This window comes from Eptatretus burgeri, chromosome 3, assembly GCF_056783735.1.
Source record: "Eptatretus burgeri isolate ZD-2024b chromosome 3, Ebu_testis_v1, whole genome shotgun sequence".
NCBI lineage: Eukaryota > Metazoa > Chordata > Myxini > Myxiniformes > Myxinidae > Eptatretus > Eptatretus burgeri.
In genome coordinates this window covers 130,386,949-130,405,269 of record NC_140963.1, presented here as the reverse complement: position 1 = coordinate 130,405,269, position 18,321 = coordinate 130,386,949, and the positions used below count along the sequence as shown (strand labels likewise).

The 18,321-nt window shown below is 36.1% G+C and overlaps 1 protein-coding gene across 6 annotated transcripts in view; it reads left to right on the top strand.

Moving 5' to 3' along the window:
- LOC147030971 (LIM and SH3 domain protein 1-like) overlaps positions 1-18,321 on the top strand; it is a 214,670-nt gene that overhangs the window by 134,509 nt on the left and 61,840 nt on the right. For all 6 annotated transcript variants that reach the window (XM_085875598.1, XM_085875601.1, XM_085875602.1 and 3 more), the window contains one exon: positions 1,617-1,724. In XM_085875598.1, coding sequence (XP_085731724.1) covers positions 1,617-1,724 — 108 coding nt within the window. The remainder of the gene's footprint in view (positions 1-1,616; positions 1,725-18,321) is intronic.

The window sequence follows — 18,321 nt, the reverse complement described above, 5'->3', positions numbered from 1 at the left end:
TAATTTGACACCACGTCTTGCGGCCTAAATATATGTGCTTAACTCTGTAATGCTTGTTGTTTTTTTAAACCTTTTTTTTTTTCTTCCAAAAAATGCATTACTCAACAGAATTGAAGGCCAGTGAGCAAGACATGCCTCCGTGGATTGATTCCATTCCCATGGAGTTGGCTGGCATGGTTAAAAAAGGCTGTTTTAAGCCTATGTCAGCTGATTGACACTGTGGTTAGCAGTGGATGGTTTGTCTTTTGCAGACTGCAAACCAAGCTGGAAGTTCCATTTTAATTGTAACATTTTATTTCCTGGTTACATTTCGAAATCCTTCTTAGCTGGGTAATGGATGTCTTTATAGGGTGACTGAGTGGCAGGTGCTCATTGTTGGTAACGACCCTTGCAGCTCTCATTCAATTACCCCAATTAGCATCTCGAGAGATCGAGAGCTTAGGATGGGACTGTGTCATTTCCTTAATCTCTCTGTGTTGTTTCAATATTAAATGTGCTGTATGTTCTCTAATTACCTCCCCCCCCAAGAATTAATTTGGTGTGGAGTTGTTAATTGCTGAACGTACTGTTCCACATGAAGTGGAACATCACACGGCCAGTCGAGCATGCCTTGACAGATTTGTGTGTGTTTTGGACAATGGGTTTCGAACGTCGAGGGTTTGCCTGGAAATATAATGACCAACGGTCTTCATAATGCATGATGTAGTCTCCTTGACATCACTTGGCCGATCTCACGCCTTTTGCTTGGCTGGTGTGCATCTGAGCCAATGATACTTGGAGTTTTCAAGTGGTGTGGAGAACGGTCAGGTGGAACAGTGAGAAGATAACGACAGTGGCAGAAGGAAACAGAGGGTTGTTCTCAGAGAGCTGCATTGGAGATGTTGCCTGCAGAGATAAAGAGTGCCATGTCATTCGTGCAGAGCTGGAGAAGTTGCATCGTGGGTAAAGTTGCAGCACCCTAAAAGGGGGCTTCAAACCCAGATTCTGCAGTGAGCATGCCGAAGCCAATTTGTTTCATGCACACCAGCTCTCGCAAATGAGCATATCGAGATCACGGCGAGCTACACCATGCTGCATATCCCTGGGAAGACGAGAAGTTTCCCCAGCCGAGTGCACCATCCATCTTATTTTCTTTTCTCTCTCCCCTGTATTTCTGTCTACCCATGTGTCTGTGTGCATAAGGTTCCGTGTTAAGTTGGGCAAGATTGTTTACGTTATAGAGTTCAGTGAGTATTTTTTTCACTGCCGTGATTCCCTTTCTTATGTGTCCCATGCATTCCCCATCCTTATTCATTATTCATTCAACCTGTTTTATAACTTTTGGTGCAGGAATCGTTCCTCCTATGTATTAAGTTGAATGAGTGTGCACAGCAAGCAGCACACATAGTTAAATCCGCTTCAAACCACAATGATTATCCAAGTGCACTATTGATGTTATCGGTGTTCGAGTTTCTGTCCCTCTTTATTCAATTCCCATTTGGCCTCCAATGACACTCGATTGGCTTGTGGCAAGATCGGGATATATGAGCCATGATGTGTTGCAATATCACAGTAGAAAACCAAAAATCGACTTAAAATTGTTCAATTGTATTCCACATTTTTTTCCTTGTCCCAAGGTAAAGTACAAAGAAGATTTTGAGAAGAGCCGAGGTAAAGGGTTCAGCCTTGTTCCAGACACACCAGAACTTCGTCGAATCAAGAAAGCACAAGAACAGATCAGCCACGTAAATATCTCATTGCTGCCCCCTCCTCCTCTCACTTTATTTTGCTCCTCTATCTTGTCTATCTTTTGGTTAGGTTGTAAAATGCCTAAAATATCAGCACCATGGAGAAAACATCTCTTTATGATACTTTTGTGTACCTCTTTGATCCTTATATTTAGTTGCATGTCTATGTCTGGGTAAATGACTGTAATATGTATCATGTGGAGCAATATATTTTTATTTTTCCAGTTCAGCACTGGAGAAGTCAAATACATTTTCAGGTATTACATATATACATCAATTCTTACTGCTCCTTTTCTCTAAATTGTATTAATGTTAATCATACAAGGCTTTTGATTTTGAAGACAAGAGGATAGTTTATTAAGATTGATTTGATTAACATATACTCCAGTTGGCACTTTACGACTTATTTATTTATCAAAAAATTATGAGACTAATCATAACACCATTATCTGTATTAATCTGTAATTCTGTTTCTTCCAAAAGCAAACAATATGTTGCAACTTCTTCACTCTCTCCTCTTTCAATGTATAGGGAAGTATCCACTCGATTAGACTTTATAGTTTCCTTTTGAGCACTCAGGTCAATCGCATAGATTTTACAGAGGCTTTTAAATGCAACCATATCCAAAATGGGTTCTTTATTGTCATTGCTTTCATACACCTTTTGGTAAGACCTGTATGCTTTAGCATAATCATTTTTTTTCCAATTTATCTCATGGATAAAATGTTCCATCCAGAGAAACCCAAAGTTGTTTCACCTTAGCATTATCACCCAATGCATTATTCTTATCAGAGCAGTATCTCCATCTGGTTTCTTAAAAATGAGCCATAAGTATCGTGGCTTTCCTTCCAGAACACCCAAATTCCGTGTATAAGTGGTTTAATTCAGTTTAACGTGTTGACATCTTCTTTTAAGGTATGATACATTTAGTGGTTTCTTTGAGTTGTCTTCCATTCAACATCTCTTCTGTTTTAAGATTAGGAGTATATTCACGAATATACCAACTCATTTCATCAATAACAAATTTATTCTGAGCATCAAAAGCATTACCAACACCAAAAAGCAATCTATTTTCATCGTTATTCCTTTGTAGTTGAAATATAATTTCAGTCCATACAGAACTTTATCATGATCACAAAACCCAAATATACCTTAAAGAGGAACTGCCACAGTAAAACTATTACCTGTTTTTGTATCATCATTATATATTCCTTTTCTTTGATTATAACCAGGGTCTGTGTTTGTTCCCATTGCCATATCAGGAATAAAACCTTCAACAAACCCCTTACCCATTCTATCACTAAATTAATATCATGTAAATTTCATCATTTCAGATGTAGCAGAGACATAATCAACCGCTTCAACTTCTTGTGTTCCAATATACAAACGAACACTATCAAACATTTTCCAGAAGAAATAATTTACGAGTATAGCGTTTGTGTTATTCGCAGCCTTAGTGAATGTAAATTTACACAACAAGAAACTTTCGGCTTGATTCAAATAAGTTTGTTGATTATCAATTTATGGGATTCCTTTTGAGTTTATTTTATACTCTTCATAGCACCCACTACATTTCCAACAGCAGAAGCAGTTGAACCAATTCGGTCTTTATGTTTATGAATGGTTGAACTTATACCAATTAGAGTATCAATTATCCCATCTCCTTTATTTCTAAATTGATGTCCTACACCCGGTTGTCTCTTAGGTTTAGTATCCTCCACCAAGATACATACCTTCACCCTTATAGTATGGGGAAAGGAACATTCCATCCCGTCATTATTTTATATTTTCCCATCTCGTGTTTCCTTGCAATAACCATTGCATTTATTTATTGGAAAACTTCACGAATGGTGAATTCTGATGGATATAATTTCTCCATTAAAAGAAATCATGTGATTATCTTGGTCAGTTATCATAAAATTTACTGTGTATATGGTTTTTTTCTAGACACGGGTAGATAAACCAGATTTTTTGGTTCCATGTTGAATTTATAACCAATTGGGGTTGACTATGCACTGAATGAAAATATTGTATTTGTTCGTATTCCAACATTATAAGCACCATCAATCAAATTATAGTGAATTGATACCGAATTTATGCCTGAGGATATTTGAATGACTTTATCACGATAAAACGTCCCATTAGTTTCATTCTTTTTTGACGAGAAACCCAATAACTCTCTAAGTGAATTATCAATTGTGAAATCAACCTTGTAGTTATTTTTAAGTTTAATCATTGATTAGAAGTATGTTTTTGAATATCTATACCAATATTTTTTGGTTCATCGCCCTGTTCTTTCATAAGGCGAGCAATTTCGGGAGATATTTGAGAAATCTCGTATGCTCCGGGTGAAACTGTTATGGTTTTGTATCCGCTTCCTGGATTATAACTAAACTTGTTATTTTTCTCTGTGACATTAAACAAGGTGTTATTAGTTTCCATAGACAATGCCTCATATTCTTTTGTCGTGTCAAGTTGTAGTGGGTATGGGAACGAAGATGTGTGTTCACTCGTGAAATTAAAACTAAGGATTGTGCTTCTCATTTATAAGTTTATAAAAGTCTGTATATGATTATTATAAATCTCTTTTTTATTTTCTAAAACACCGTACTTGTTAAATAGCCTTCCAACATTCAGTGGCAGTAATTCCACCATTATCTTATCTATAAATATATGTGCTTCTTTACCATCTTTTAACAATAAGAAATAATTCTCATTAGCATCTGCAATTGATGATATTTTTTCATTTTCATCAAGAGAGAGAATTAAACTCATTTAACATGGGATAAAATATCTTTGTATTGACATTTATTAATAAATTTCATGTTCATTAAATGGTCTAAAATGGCTGATGCTTCATTAAAACAATTGTTATTTCCAGCCTTCTTACTACCTAATAACAAGAACAGTCTCTTAACTAATGTGACGTGTCTTTTGAAAGAAAACTAACACCTGAACCAAGCCTACTTAAAGCCTCAATAATTTGTTTCTCTTTTTTATTCTTCCTTTACTAGAAACAGAAACTCCATAATCAAGCGAGTTTAGTAAATCAATATACCTCGTATACTCTATCATCCTCATTTTTTATATTCAATGGTATATCGAAATAATTTGATTCACCCCTCACATTTGAACCTTGTCTTCCATCTTTTGTAAGAAGAAACATTAATGTCGGAGTTAATTTAACAGTGGTTGAACAGAACTCGAGAACCTTAATTCATCATTAAATATCAATCCCTTTTCTTGACAAGATGGAATGTTGCTGGTTGTTCTGTTGGAAGGAGACCTGCTATGGTTTTTGAATCTGTTGAATATTCATTGTTTTGGAGAGCATTCATGACATAATCCAGGGGTTGATTGATCTCTTCCAGTTGTTGAAATAATCCTCCATCATCATATTCTAATTCTCCGATATCTTCTCGTTCTTCATCCATCATTTGACTGAAATTTTTTATCATGTGAAGTTTTTTTTTAGGGGTGTATTTTATCATAGGAACTGTAGACATTTGTTGGGGAGTTTTTTTAAAAAGTGGTTTAAAATTTTTTTTCTCTTGTTTTCTTTCAAATGCTTCTTCACCCGTTAATTTCTGTCTGCGCTTCTTCTTTATGTCGTCTTGTTGTTTTACAACTTTTGAAACCAACTCTTGATGTTCCTTAAATATTCTTGCTCATTCCTTCACATCCATTTATTTATTGGAAATATCATTTAATGACTTGTAAAGGTCAATAGGAAATTTTTCCTTTTCTTCATCATTAAAGTAGATGTGTTCAAAGAAATTATTTTCTTAAAATATTTCATTAAATCCTTTATTAACATTCATATGAGTTGTAATTTCTTCTTCACTAATTCTTGTATCTCTGCTTTACATACGTTTGCGTTGAGTTTCTTCATCAACATCAAAACCGAATGCTAAAATCTTCACTCCATTACCACTCAGATGTTTAATCATTTGTCTCATTCCTTCTGGATCAGCTTCTAATAACCCAAGACCACCAGATTTTAGTTTCTTTAACTCACTCATACAATGTGAATATTTTGTTGTACCAAGAGAGGAGGAGGAGGAGGAGATTGGGACCCTACTCTTTACAGAGCGTTGGTGCTGCTTAAGCAGCCTTGGCTATTGGACACAATCCTGGACGGGTCGCCACTCTGACACAGTATACGAGCATGCTGGCACTCATTTTGCTGACCTCGGAAGGATGACAGGCCGAATTAACCCCACCTGGTATTAACTCAACAGCTGAGCGGGATTTGAACTCAGGACCCAAGGATCCAAAGCCCGCCACCCTAACTATTAAGCCAACACCAGGCATCCACCTAGAGAGACCTCCTAAAATATTTGACCTTTGTTCCTCAATCACATATGTTCCTCCATTGAAATGTAGTAATGATCTTTACCTTCTACTTCTCCTGGTCACATTACTCTGGTTTCTGTAGATGCAATTCGTATCACAGGGTGTTTAAAAAAACAAAAAAACATGTAATCTTTTCATTTTTGCTTTTCAAAAACCTAGATTTATGAAAGTTTTTGCCAGTAGCAGATTTACTCACAAGATTAATAATAACTATCATTTATGTGTGTCATTGTTTATAGAATAAAAATATATCCCTCAGTATCTCATCTTGTGTCACAACAATGTATTTATATTTTCCAGTCGCGTGTTTCATCTACTCCTCAAATTCTTTTTTACTGCACAACATTTGGTCTAAATAAACAATGTGTAGTTTAAAAGTTTGAAGTTTAAATAAACTGATTATATCTTCTTTTTGAAGACCAGCATTATAACCTTGTGAGAGTAGTTGATACTCAGGTTGAAAACTTGACTTTGTGAAAATTATTAAATTATCATAATCTAAAAAGTTGGGAGTAAGGAGCATCTTTAAAAGTAGCAGGTTTTTCCACATCCACTTGAACCAACTATGAGACATCTTAATGAATTTGGAAGATTTTTATGGTTGTTAAATTTTATCTTATTTTCCCAAATGGGTAAAAAATCATTCATTTATATATTTAGAAAATAAATTATTTAAATTTTTGTTGTTTTTTTTCAAAACTATGTTTTATCCTGAGTTCAGGTTTTATTTCAAGACAATCCATTATTTTATTTATGCAATATTTTGTGTTGCTGTTTCCCTGAAAATAACAATCGTGAATAATATACATCATCAATCCATGAAACATTATCAAAATCATCAAAATTGATTTGTTCAGTCTCTTCTCTTGTAAGAAAAGGTGTGTTATCACCCTCGTACTTTGCATTAATTTATTTTATTAATCTTGTAAAGTAATTCATTTTTGGTGTAATTTTGAAGCAATTATGTTCCATTTTATATTTTTTATTTTCATTAATTAAAAGATAATCACAAAATATACATTGTTTATTGGATTTTTGACTGTGTTTAATCCTACTCTATCACATGCAGGAAAATTCTCAAAAATGTCATTTGGAGAATTAGGCAATTCAAGAGGCTCAAGATCTGGTATACCATTAATATTTATGAAGTAAAACTTAACTTGAAATAAAATTCATCTTTGGGATTATCTTCAGTACTTTCATGATCATCTATAAAACTACTTTCATGACTATAATTTGAACACAAACTCTCGGTATCATAACCGTCTTCTGTTCCAATAGAGACACTAACATAAGAGACAGACAATAGAGACAACACTAAGATAAGATCTTCAAAATCGTCACTTGAAAAATGACTCATATTTAATTATTAGAAAAAAAAAACATTACCATCTATATCCATATACTTTTTTTCATAAACAGATTCAACGACTACATTTTTTTTTTTTTACATGAAAGGTAATTTTAAAATGGTCCTCAACTACTACTGAATGAAATGTCATTTTACCTGATTTATTAACATCCTTTATTTCATCAAGATTTACATCTTTAGGGTTGTTGAAAAAAATGCAAATTTCTCCTTGCTTATTGGTGATGGTCTTATCTTTTCTTTCTGAAGCCTCATCCATCAGGGTTTTCTTTTTTGATACTTTTTCTTGTTTCATTACTTTTTCTAGTTTTGAATATATTGCTAGAAGGAGAGGAGAATCTTTTGTTCGAGCTACTTTAATTGATGTTTTTCCAGATGTACTAAAATCCCTTCCACTGAAGGAAATTGAAGAACTCATATTATCATTCATCATTATTTTTATCCAGTAGTTGTTATTTTTTCATCTTTATTAAATTTTACATCCTCGACATATTTCTCAGTATCTATTACAAATGTAGAGATTGAGTGAAACTTGTCTTTTGTGTCTTGATGCATTGTATTTATTAAGTGAAAAAAGTTTGTGAGTTCACCTATAAATTACCACAAGATTTTCACTAAGAAAATTGCATTTTATTCACAGGAATTGCAAAAGACAAAGATGATGGAAAAAATTGAAAAATGTGGTTCTAATACTTAAACAGTCTCCTTCAAAGAGACGAACTAACTTGGACCTGTGCCAAGAATTGATTGTTATTTTGAGTAAAGTTTTACTCTTCAAATATGGTGAATATGATGTACTGCGATGTACAGTATGTACTTCATCTTAATATTCTTGAAAAAATGTAATAGACACCTTCAAACCCTAAAACATAAAAGATCTGTTGAAGAAATATCTTTAAAAATGTATGTATTGTGAAACATGTAATGTTGATATTCTTAAAGGAAATTATAATAGACACCTTCAAACACAAAAACACAAGAAGAATTAAATGGAATACTTGGATACTCTTGAAAATATTGATGAAGCATTTAAGGGACATATAAAAATAAGATTATTTTGCTTTAAGAACCAACACCAACATCAATCATTGAGACAATTATTATGGTTAAACCAAGAATTGAAATTCTAATTAAAAAAACATTGAGCAAAATTAATACTTTTAAGTTTTATATGGGAGTAAAAATATAAATGACAAGAGAAGGTGGCGAAGAAACTCCCGACATGAGAACAAACTCACACTTTATCACATCATTCCAAGATTTCTTGGATTGTGATGTATATGATGAACTTCTGAGATGAACAAAATGTAAATGACAACGTGGAAGGTAGTGTATTTGTTCTTGAAAAAAGAATCTTTTTGGATATTCACATCCTAAAATCAGATCCTCTCAATGCTTCCTCACACATTGATTTACCAAAAGAGATAAAACTTAAAAAGGCAGTTGTTAATATTCAAAACATGATAATAAATGCTTTCTATGGTCTGTTCTTGCTCACCTACATTGTCCAAAAAGGAATGTTGAAAGTAACTCATTATAAGAAATATGAGAACACATTAAATGTTAAAGATTTAAAGTTTCCAATATCATTGAGAGATATTCCTAAATATGAGAAAATGAATGATCTATCAATGTATGTGGATTAATGGTGTAGAAGAATTCTCTAAGTCATCAGTACAATTAAAACATTTATTTATTAAACAAACACTTAATTATTATGCACGCCTCGGAGATTCTGAACAGACAAACTCATTCCAGATCTCTCAAATACAAATGGCGAATCTTAGTCTTTACATAGTTTTTAGTAAGACACAGTTTTTTTTATCATCTCTGGCACTGGTGCCAGTTTGTTTGGTCTTGACATCTTCTAGGTGAAGCTTATCTTCAGTCTTCTTAGACAGCTCCTGTTTGAATGGTTGTAACACATATTTCAAATCCAGACATGTTAATCCTTTCCTAATACAGAAAATGCACAGAATGCTAGAATGACATCAAACACCAACTCTTATGGTCATTAAAACAAGTTTCCATCATAATATGAAGGTTAAAAAGTCAATCTGCTTCTCCCAAAACTGGGAAGATATATTATCTTGAAGCGACGAGAGCTTAGTGAATACATTTGGACATTTTGTTAAATCCACATTCCAACTTGTTTGTGTCTTTAAAAAAAATTCCTTTCGATAGCTTCAGAATGATGTGCAATTCTTCTTATATTCAACTTACTGGCAAAGTTCAACCTGTTTACACTTTTAATATACAGGTGATCTTTCCATACAAAGGAGAAATATAATTATGTTAATTCCAGATGGACACTTAAAAACATCATATCATATTTGAGTACATTATATTTCAGGTTTAACATTTTCATTTTTACACCAAGCTTTAACGATCATCAATTTATTTATTTCATCACCTTCAAACCCATTATGATAAAAATGTATCTACAACGGATTCAAACAAAGTTCAGATATTAAAAATTTCAAGCAGTGGTGATGGAGCAACCGGGGCAGGCAGTGGTGGAGGTGCAGTGGGTGCAGGCCATGGTGGATGTGCAGTGGGTGCAGACAGTTGGAGGTGTAGTGGGTGCAGGCCATGGTGGATGTGCATCTGGTGCAGGCAGTGGTGGAGGTGCAGCGGTGAAGGTGCAGGGGGTGCAGGCAGTGGTGGAGGTGCACTGCGTGCAGGCAGTGGTGGACGTGCCAAAATAGAAATGGGTAGACATGATGTGTGGAAGACAGTTTTTGTGGGTGATGAGACAATTAAATATGTAGATTCTTCATTCTGCAGGAAGGATTGTAGACATAGAATTCTGTGCAGTTTTGAAGGAGCAGGAGTTAGGGACATTGAAGGAAGGTAAACGATATTGTATCGGGTCATGGCAGGAAGAAGTTAGTTGTGGTACACCGAGGAGCAAATGATGAAGGGAAAGTTCACTCAGAGGTTTTGAAAAATAGATACAGGAAATTGGGTAAGCGGCTGAAAGCAAAGCGTTGTGAGGTAATGTTTTCTGGGATACTCCCAAATTAGGAAACAATTTAGAAATTATGAGCAGAGCAATAGACGTCAACTAATGGCTGGAAGAAAGGTGTCGGGAGGAAGGTTTTACATTTAATAAGCAGTGGGAATCATTTAGGGGACAAAGGGAGTGTTTCTGGAATGATGGCCATATGTTAAATAGAAAGGGGGCAGCAAGGTTTGCAGTGGGAATTGTGGAAGGAATTCAGGATTTTTTAAGTCAGTGGAGGGTGGAGAAGCTATTAAGGAAGGAACAGATGATGTTATTGTGATGAGTAAGGCCAGGCAAAAAAATGTAATTTCACGAAGGGAAAAGTTAAAGATATTCTATACCAATGCCAGAAGTTTAAATAATAAGATGGAAAAGGTTGAAGTCAAAGTAGATAGCGAGGAGTACGATGTAGTTGCAGTGAGTGAGACATGGTTTAAGGAGGAGAGTAACTGGAGGACAAGATTAGAAGGCTACAAGGTGTATTGGTGTGATCGGAAGGAGAGAATAGGAGGAGGAGTAGCAATCTCGGTAAAGGACAGCATTGCATCAAGAGAAAGACATGACATTAAGGAAGGAATAAATGTTGAGGACTCTGTGTGGGTTGAGATCGGAGATTGTAAAAACAGTAAGATGCTGGTAGGATGCTTTTTTTTCGGGCTCTGGGTGTGAAGGAAGAGTAAGAAGGAGGAGTACGTGAAGAATTCAAAAGGACATGTGGTAAGGGAAGAGTATTGATTCTGGGGGATTTTAACTTGCCAGAGATAGATTGGGTCCAAGAACAGGGAAAGGGCAGAGCGGATGAGGATTTCCTAGATTTAGTCCAGGATTGCTTTTTAACCCAGTTTGTAGATAAGCCCACTCGGGGAGTGCAGTGTTAGACCCCCTTTTCAGTAACGATCTCAACATTGTGGAGGAGGTGGAGGAGCAAGTGACCATAACTTTGTGTGTGCAAAGATTCTGTTAAGGGCTAGAGTTCATGATAGTAGAATAAGGCTGTTAGATTTCAGGAAGGCAAACCTTGAGGGTATGAAGAGAGAGAGTTGGGTGATGTAGATTGGGAGACTCTAACAACAGGACAATCAGCATCAGAGAAATGGGAAACCTTTAAAGACCAAATGTGTAGAGTGCAGAGAAGTACATTCCAATGAGGTGTAAAACCTCTAAACAGAAAGAGGCCAGGGTGGTTGAGCAGTGAGATAAGGAACGCTATTAAGGAGAAGCAGAAGGCAGTTATTAAGTTTAAAATAACAGGACTGGAGTTAGATTAATATCACTATCAGAACATAGAGGCAAGTTCAGGAAATAACACTGCAAGCCAAAAGAGAGTATGAGAAGGACATGGCTAAGAATATTCAACATAATAGCAAGGCTTTCTTTCAGTATACCAGGGAAAAGAACAGGTTATGACCAGTGTGGGCCCTTTGAGGAATAGCACCAGGAGAGTGGTTAGTGATGAAAGTGAGATGGCAGGCTTATGAGACAGGTATTTTTCTTCAACTTTTACACAAGAACAGTCAGGAGAATTGCCAATAGCCGAGAGTATCTTTCAAGGTGAGGAAGGGCTTTTACAGAAGATCCAGGTTGGAGTGGAGGAAGTAAAGGAACAGTTTGGTAATCTCAGAGAAGATAAGGCTCCGGGTCCAGATAGTATGCACCCGAGAGTATTGATGGAGGCGGCTCAGCAGGTAAGTGAGATGTTAACGGATATTTTCAATCGTTCCCTGGAGTCTGGACAGGTACCGGAGGATTGGAGAGTCGCAAATGTAATACCATTATTTAAGAATGGATCCAGAGAAGAATTGGGAAACTATAGACCTGTTAGTTTGACTTCAGTTGTGGGTAAGGTGATGGAGACATTAATTAAGGACCAAACTAGAACGGGCACTCATTAGAGCCCATGCCTTCGCCAACGCTACATTTGCCCCCCCCCCAGAAACTGTTGATTGTGAGGGTATTTAATCCCATACCACATCTGCCATCTCATATGTGTTATGATGGCTTAAAAACATTAAATTTCCTGCTGTTTGACACTGATTCACGTACATTGTACATTTTCTGTATGAACTCCCTGACCTTTTTGGGTGTCGGTGTCAAGTCAATCTGATGACAACTGGTCACATTATAAGAAATCAAATATTACACATCACAGGACAGGGAATTGAATTCTAAACATTTTGAATCTACTTACATGCAAATTGTATAAGAATTGACCGCGTTATGATAATAAAGGTCGTTGAGCCCCCTGACCTTTGTCCCAAACCACTAACAAAGGTAATGACGTCATTGTGTCATATCGTATATCACAAGATTGGGCATTGAATTCACAACATTTTGGCATTGGTTGCATGCAAATTGGATAAAAATCGACTGCACTATGTCAAAATGACGATTTTGACCTTTTCATGACCTCGACCTTGACCTTTGTACTCTTAATTTTGTAATTGGTATTAGAGTGTGGGGAACAGAACAGCCACCATTTTGGTGTTGGTTTCATGCAAATTGGATAAGAATTGACCGTGTTATGACTAAAACTGCACATTTTTCAATGTCGTGACCCCCCCCTGACCTTTGACTCCCAACCGCTAATAAGGATTTTTACGTCATTGTGTCCTGTCACATATCACAAGATGGGGCATTGAATTCTGAACATTTTGGCATGAGTTGCATGCAAATTGGATACAAATTGACCGCGCTATGGTAAAAAGACGATTTTGACCTTTTCATGACCTTGACCTTGACCTTTGACCCGATCGCTCCCAAAATCTAATCAAATGGTCCTCGGATAATAACCAATCATCCCACCAAATTTGCTGCGATTCAGTTCAATACTTTTGGAGTTATGTGAATAACAAACAAACAAACACACATATTCACAAATAAATAAATAAATACACAGCGATCAAAACATAACCTTCGCAACAAAGTTTGCGAAGGTAATGAGGAACCATTTAAACAAATACAAATTAATTAAAGGTAGTCAGCATGGGTTTACCAAAGGTAGTTCCTGTTTAACAAATGTTTTAGAGTTCTATGAAGCAGTGTCTGATTGGGTGGATGAAGGAAAGACAGTGGACATAGTATATCTAGACTTTAAGAAGGTATTTGATAAGGGACATCGGAGGTTGTTCGCCAAAGTGAGGGCTTGTGGAGTGGCTGGTCAGGTAGCTAATTACATTGCAAACTGGCTTAGTGGTTGGAAGCAAAGAGTGGCTGTGAGTGGGGGATGTCTTGCTGGGAGGATGTTAGCAGATGGGTACGTCAGGGATCAGTACTTGGACCATGACTATTCATTATTTACATCAGCGATTTGGAAAATGGGGTAAAGTAGCTTTCCAAATTTGCAGATGACACAAAGCTTGGAGGTAAGGTGGATAGCAGAGGAGGTGGTGATCTGATTCAGGAAAGTATTGATATTTGCATAGATTGGGCAAAATATTTGCAGATGCAATTTAACCTTGGCAAGTGTAAGGTGTTGGGGATGGGAAAGAATAATGAAAATGGAGTTTACAGCATTCAAGGGGTAATTTTGGAGCATGTCACACAGGAGAAAGATCTGGGGGTGGTAATAGACATGGGCAGTAAGCAGGCAGCACAGTGCCAGGCAGCTATAGTTAAAGCAAATAGGGTTTTAGGTTATATTCGGAGGGGGGTCATTTACAAATCAAAAGAGATGGTGTTAATATTGTACAGGAATTTAGTGAGGCCACATCTAGAATTTGTGTGCAGTTTTGGTCACCTCAATTACAGAAGGACATCGAGAGGATTCATCACAGGGCTACAAGCTTGATTCCGGGCCTAGCTAGATTCAGCTATGTTTAAGATAATGAAAGGTATAGCTAAAATAAGTGCAGATGAATTATTCAACAGAGTAAACAAAGGCCATAGCCTGAGAGTAAAGAAGAGGAGAGTAGTTAAGACGGTAGCAAGGCACAGGACTTTTACTCAGAGTAGTTAATGCACGAAATGGCCTCCCTGGAAAGGTAGTGACAGCAGAAAAGTCTAAGTTTTTAAATTAGAATTAGATAGTTACCTGGAAGTTATGGAGATCGAGGGGTGTTTGATGTTGTATGTTTTTAACCAAGCTCATGCCCCCTCCCCTGAGAGGAAGAAGAAAAAAAAAAACGACAAAAACTTTAAAAAATAAAAATAAAAGATAAAAAATTTTTTTTTTTGCATTTTCTTCCTAGGATCTTGTGTGGATAAATTAGTATGGTGTTTGCGCTGGCATGATGGGCTGAATAGCCTCCACCTGTGTTCGATTTCCTTGTATTCCCTTGTGTAACTATAAAAATGATGAAACACATATTGACCTTCTCCACTTTACTTCAAGGGAAAAATCACATTGTGCTCCATCAAAAATTTATCAAGATTAACCAAATCACAACTGTGCACTAGAAAATGTAAAACGTATCCTTGTAAGAGATGTCTCAACTCCTTTCATACAAAATAACGATTGAATCAACATTTGAAATATTGTAGTAATCATAAATCAGCCGTGATCAATTTACCAAAAGCAGGTTCAACATATCATACAAAGATTTTAACAAATCTATAAAACATCCATTTGTGATATACGCTAATTTTGAAAGTATCCTTGAAAAGATAGACACTGTTTCTCCAAATCCAAATCAATCATTCACAAATAAATATCAAAAACATACTTCTTGTGGTTTCTGTTATTATATGAAATCATCTATTGGTGATGAATATAAGTTAGAATTTTGAATTTTACAGAGGAGAAGATGCCTCGGAGAAGTTTGTGAAACGACTGGAAAAAGACAGTATTCAATTTATGGAAAAAATGTATAAACCAATCTCCTTAACAAAAGAAGAGAAAAGGAAATTTAAACACCACAGGCTGTCTGTCATATTTTAATGAAGGTCGAAAGGTAAGAGACCATTGTCATGTCACTTGTAAATATAGAGGTCTGGCTCATCAGAATTGTAATCTCAATTTCCAACTTCCCTCTTTCATTCCAGTATTTCTTCACAACAACGCTCACTATGACACATCTTTTTCTAAATGAGTTGAGTAAAATCAGTGGAGACATTTCAGCCATTCCTAACACTAACCAGAATTACATCTCATTCACAAAAACAATCCCTACATCTCCCATAACTCATATCAGATTTATTGACACATTGAAGTTTATGTCAAGTTCATTATCTGACTTGGTATTAGATATTAAAAACTTTCCAATTCTCCAATGACATTTCTCAAATCAAGAAGAGATTGATCTCCGATCACAAAAGGGAGTATATCCTTATGATTGTATGAACTCATTTGGGAGATTTAAAGAAACACAACTTCCCTCGAAGGAAAGTTTCCATAATGAGTTACTTTAAATATAAGTCAAATAACTGATGAAGATTAGGCACAAGCACGAAATGTTTGGAAGAAGTTTAATATAACGAACCTTGGGGAATATCACGATTTGTATCTTAAAACTGATGTTCTTTTATTGGCTGATGTATTTGAGACTTTTAGAACAGTATGTCATAATAAAAATTTACACAGCCCCTTTACTTTACACAGCCCCAGGATTGGCTTGGAGTGCTATGTTAAGAATGACAAAACAACCATTGGAATTAATCGGTGATATGGATATGCTTTTGAAGATGGAGAAAGCAAAAAGAGGTGGAATATCACAAGTCTGTTCAAAGAGATATGCTAAAGCTCATAACAAATATCTTCCCAACTATCTATCTATAATTCCAGCAATGTGTGTGTGTGTGTGTGTGTGTGTGTGTGTGTGTGTGTGTGTGTGTGTGTGTGTGTGTGTGTGTGTGTGTGTGTGTGTGTGTGTGTGTGTGTGTGTGTGTGTGTGTGTGTGTGTGTGTGTGTGTGTGTGTCCGCTGTTTCTCGACAACCTCTGGTCCGATCTAATTGAAACTTGCCAGGTATATTGCTGGGGACCTGAGGATGTGCCTTTTCAAGGTTTGATATTAATCGGACAAGTGCTTCCCAAGTTATGGCCATTTATTTACCAACCAAAGGGAAGACACGTTGTTGCGTGGGCGTGGCCGATGGGGAAGGGATGCACAGCCACGTTCCCCATTACGGGTTACAACGTACGGGCTTCTGGAGAGTGATGACTTCGTGTATTCTAATAATTTCTCGATTTCTTATGCGCATTTATAGATAAACAGAATGGCCCAAGTTATGATCGTTTTCATATTAGACGGTGTATAAATTTCGGGAACATCAGAGTGCTGGTATGCTCTGAACCAGGAAGTAAATTTTTTCTCTCTCTTTTCTTCTCTTTTTGTTTTTCCTTGCTTCGACATTGCGAAAAGGTAAAATACGTTGGCGCTAATTGAATAATTGGGTATTAAAAATAAATTGCGAATAATCGTAACTGCGAATAATATCGAACTTCCGGGTCACGCACGTACGGGCACGTGAGAGCGAAGAAACGGCCTGTGTGGTTTATTTATTTATTTATTTATTTATTTATTATTATTATTATTATTTTTTTTTTTTTACGGGCACGTACTAGTAATGTTAAAAAAGATAGTTCCTACTTGATGTATTATGATGCTCACAATTTGTATGGATGGGTTATGTCTCAATCTTTACCTTATGGAAATCTGAGATGGGTTCAGGAGAAAAATTATGAAAAAGTTTATCAGGACATTGTTATCTCCTCTCAAAAAGAATTGGATGAAGCTAAAGTAGGATATTATTTTGAGGTTGATTTAGAATATCCTGAAGAACTCCATAAGAAACATAAAGACCTTCCATATGCGCCTCATAAAGAAAGTCCTAAGAAGGAATGGCTGAGCGGTTTTCAACAATCATTTCTTACAAAAGTCAAACCAGAGAAACTGCTTACCACATTGTATGATAAAGGAAATTATGTTTTACATCAGAGGAATTTAAGAATATTTATCTGCTGGGTTAAGAGTAAAGAAAATTAATAGGATTTTGAAATTTAAACAGTCATTGGTCAAAAAAGTAGATTGATTTTAACACAGAAAAGAGAATACTTGCTACAAATGATTTTGAGAACTTTTCAAAATTAATAAATTAATGACCAGGCTGCAAAGGCTGCCGAGATGTATGCAAAGGTATGCAAAGGCTGCCGAGATAATATGGAAACATTCTGAGAATGAAATGTCTCCTTGGGGTGGGTACATTAAACAGCTGATTACCACTACGACGCTCCCTCTCAGCAATGGTTATCATACCAAAATATGTCAGACATAGATATATAGACTAATTTAAAATCATAGTTACGCTTTGTCCCCCCAAGATGGTACCAATAAGTGAAATTTCTGGTCCTGGCCCATGGACTAGTACACAAATTGATGAATCAACCTGCCTGTAATATGCCAGGATGGCAGTTTATAACTGGGTCGGGATTTAAACCCAGGCTAGATAGCTTAGAGGTGAGTGTGCATATCTCTGACTTTTGTCAGCACATTAATAAATAAATAATTAAAAAAACATATTTGTTACTGTCTGGGCCTTAACAGACCAATCTCACCCCAAAATGCAACCGAGCAATTTGAAGATGAACAAGAAACATCTATCCATAAACTAAAACCTCCACTGTCATGGTTCCTGATATAACCAGAGGAAAGAAGAGGGCAGAATTGTAAAAATAAAAGTGCAGTGAATAGCAAAACGAAAAGAAAAGAAATCCCAACTGCCAGGAAATGGTACCTCCTAAACTCACTGGCGTTGTGTTCTTGGATGAGCTCTCAGACAAGTGAACTAACTCTTCGAGACCTTGCACAGCAATTGAGATCGAGTCATGTTGAAACAGGGCGACGTCGAGGTGTGAATTATTTTTTGTGTATAGAGTCAAGACTTGTGGAAGAGAGAGAACACTGAATCGATCAGGATGAAACAGAAT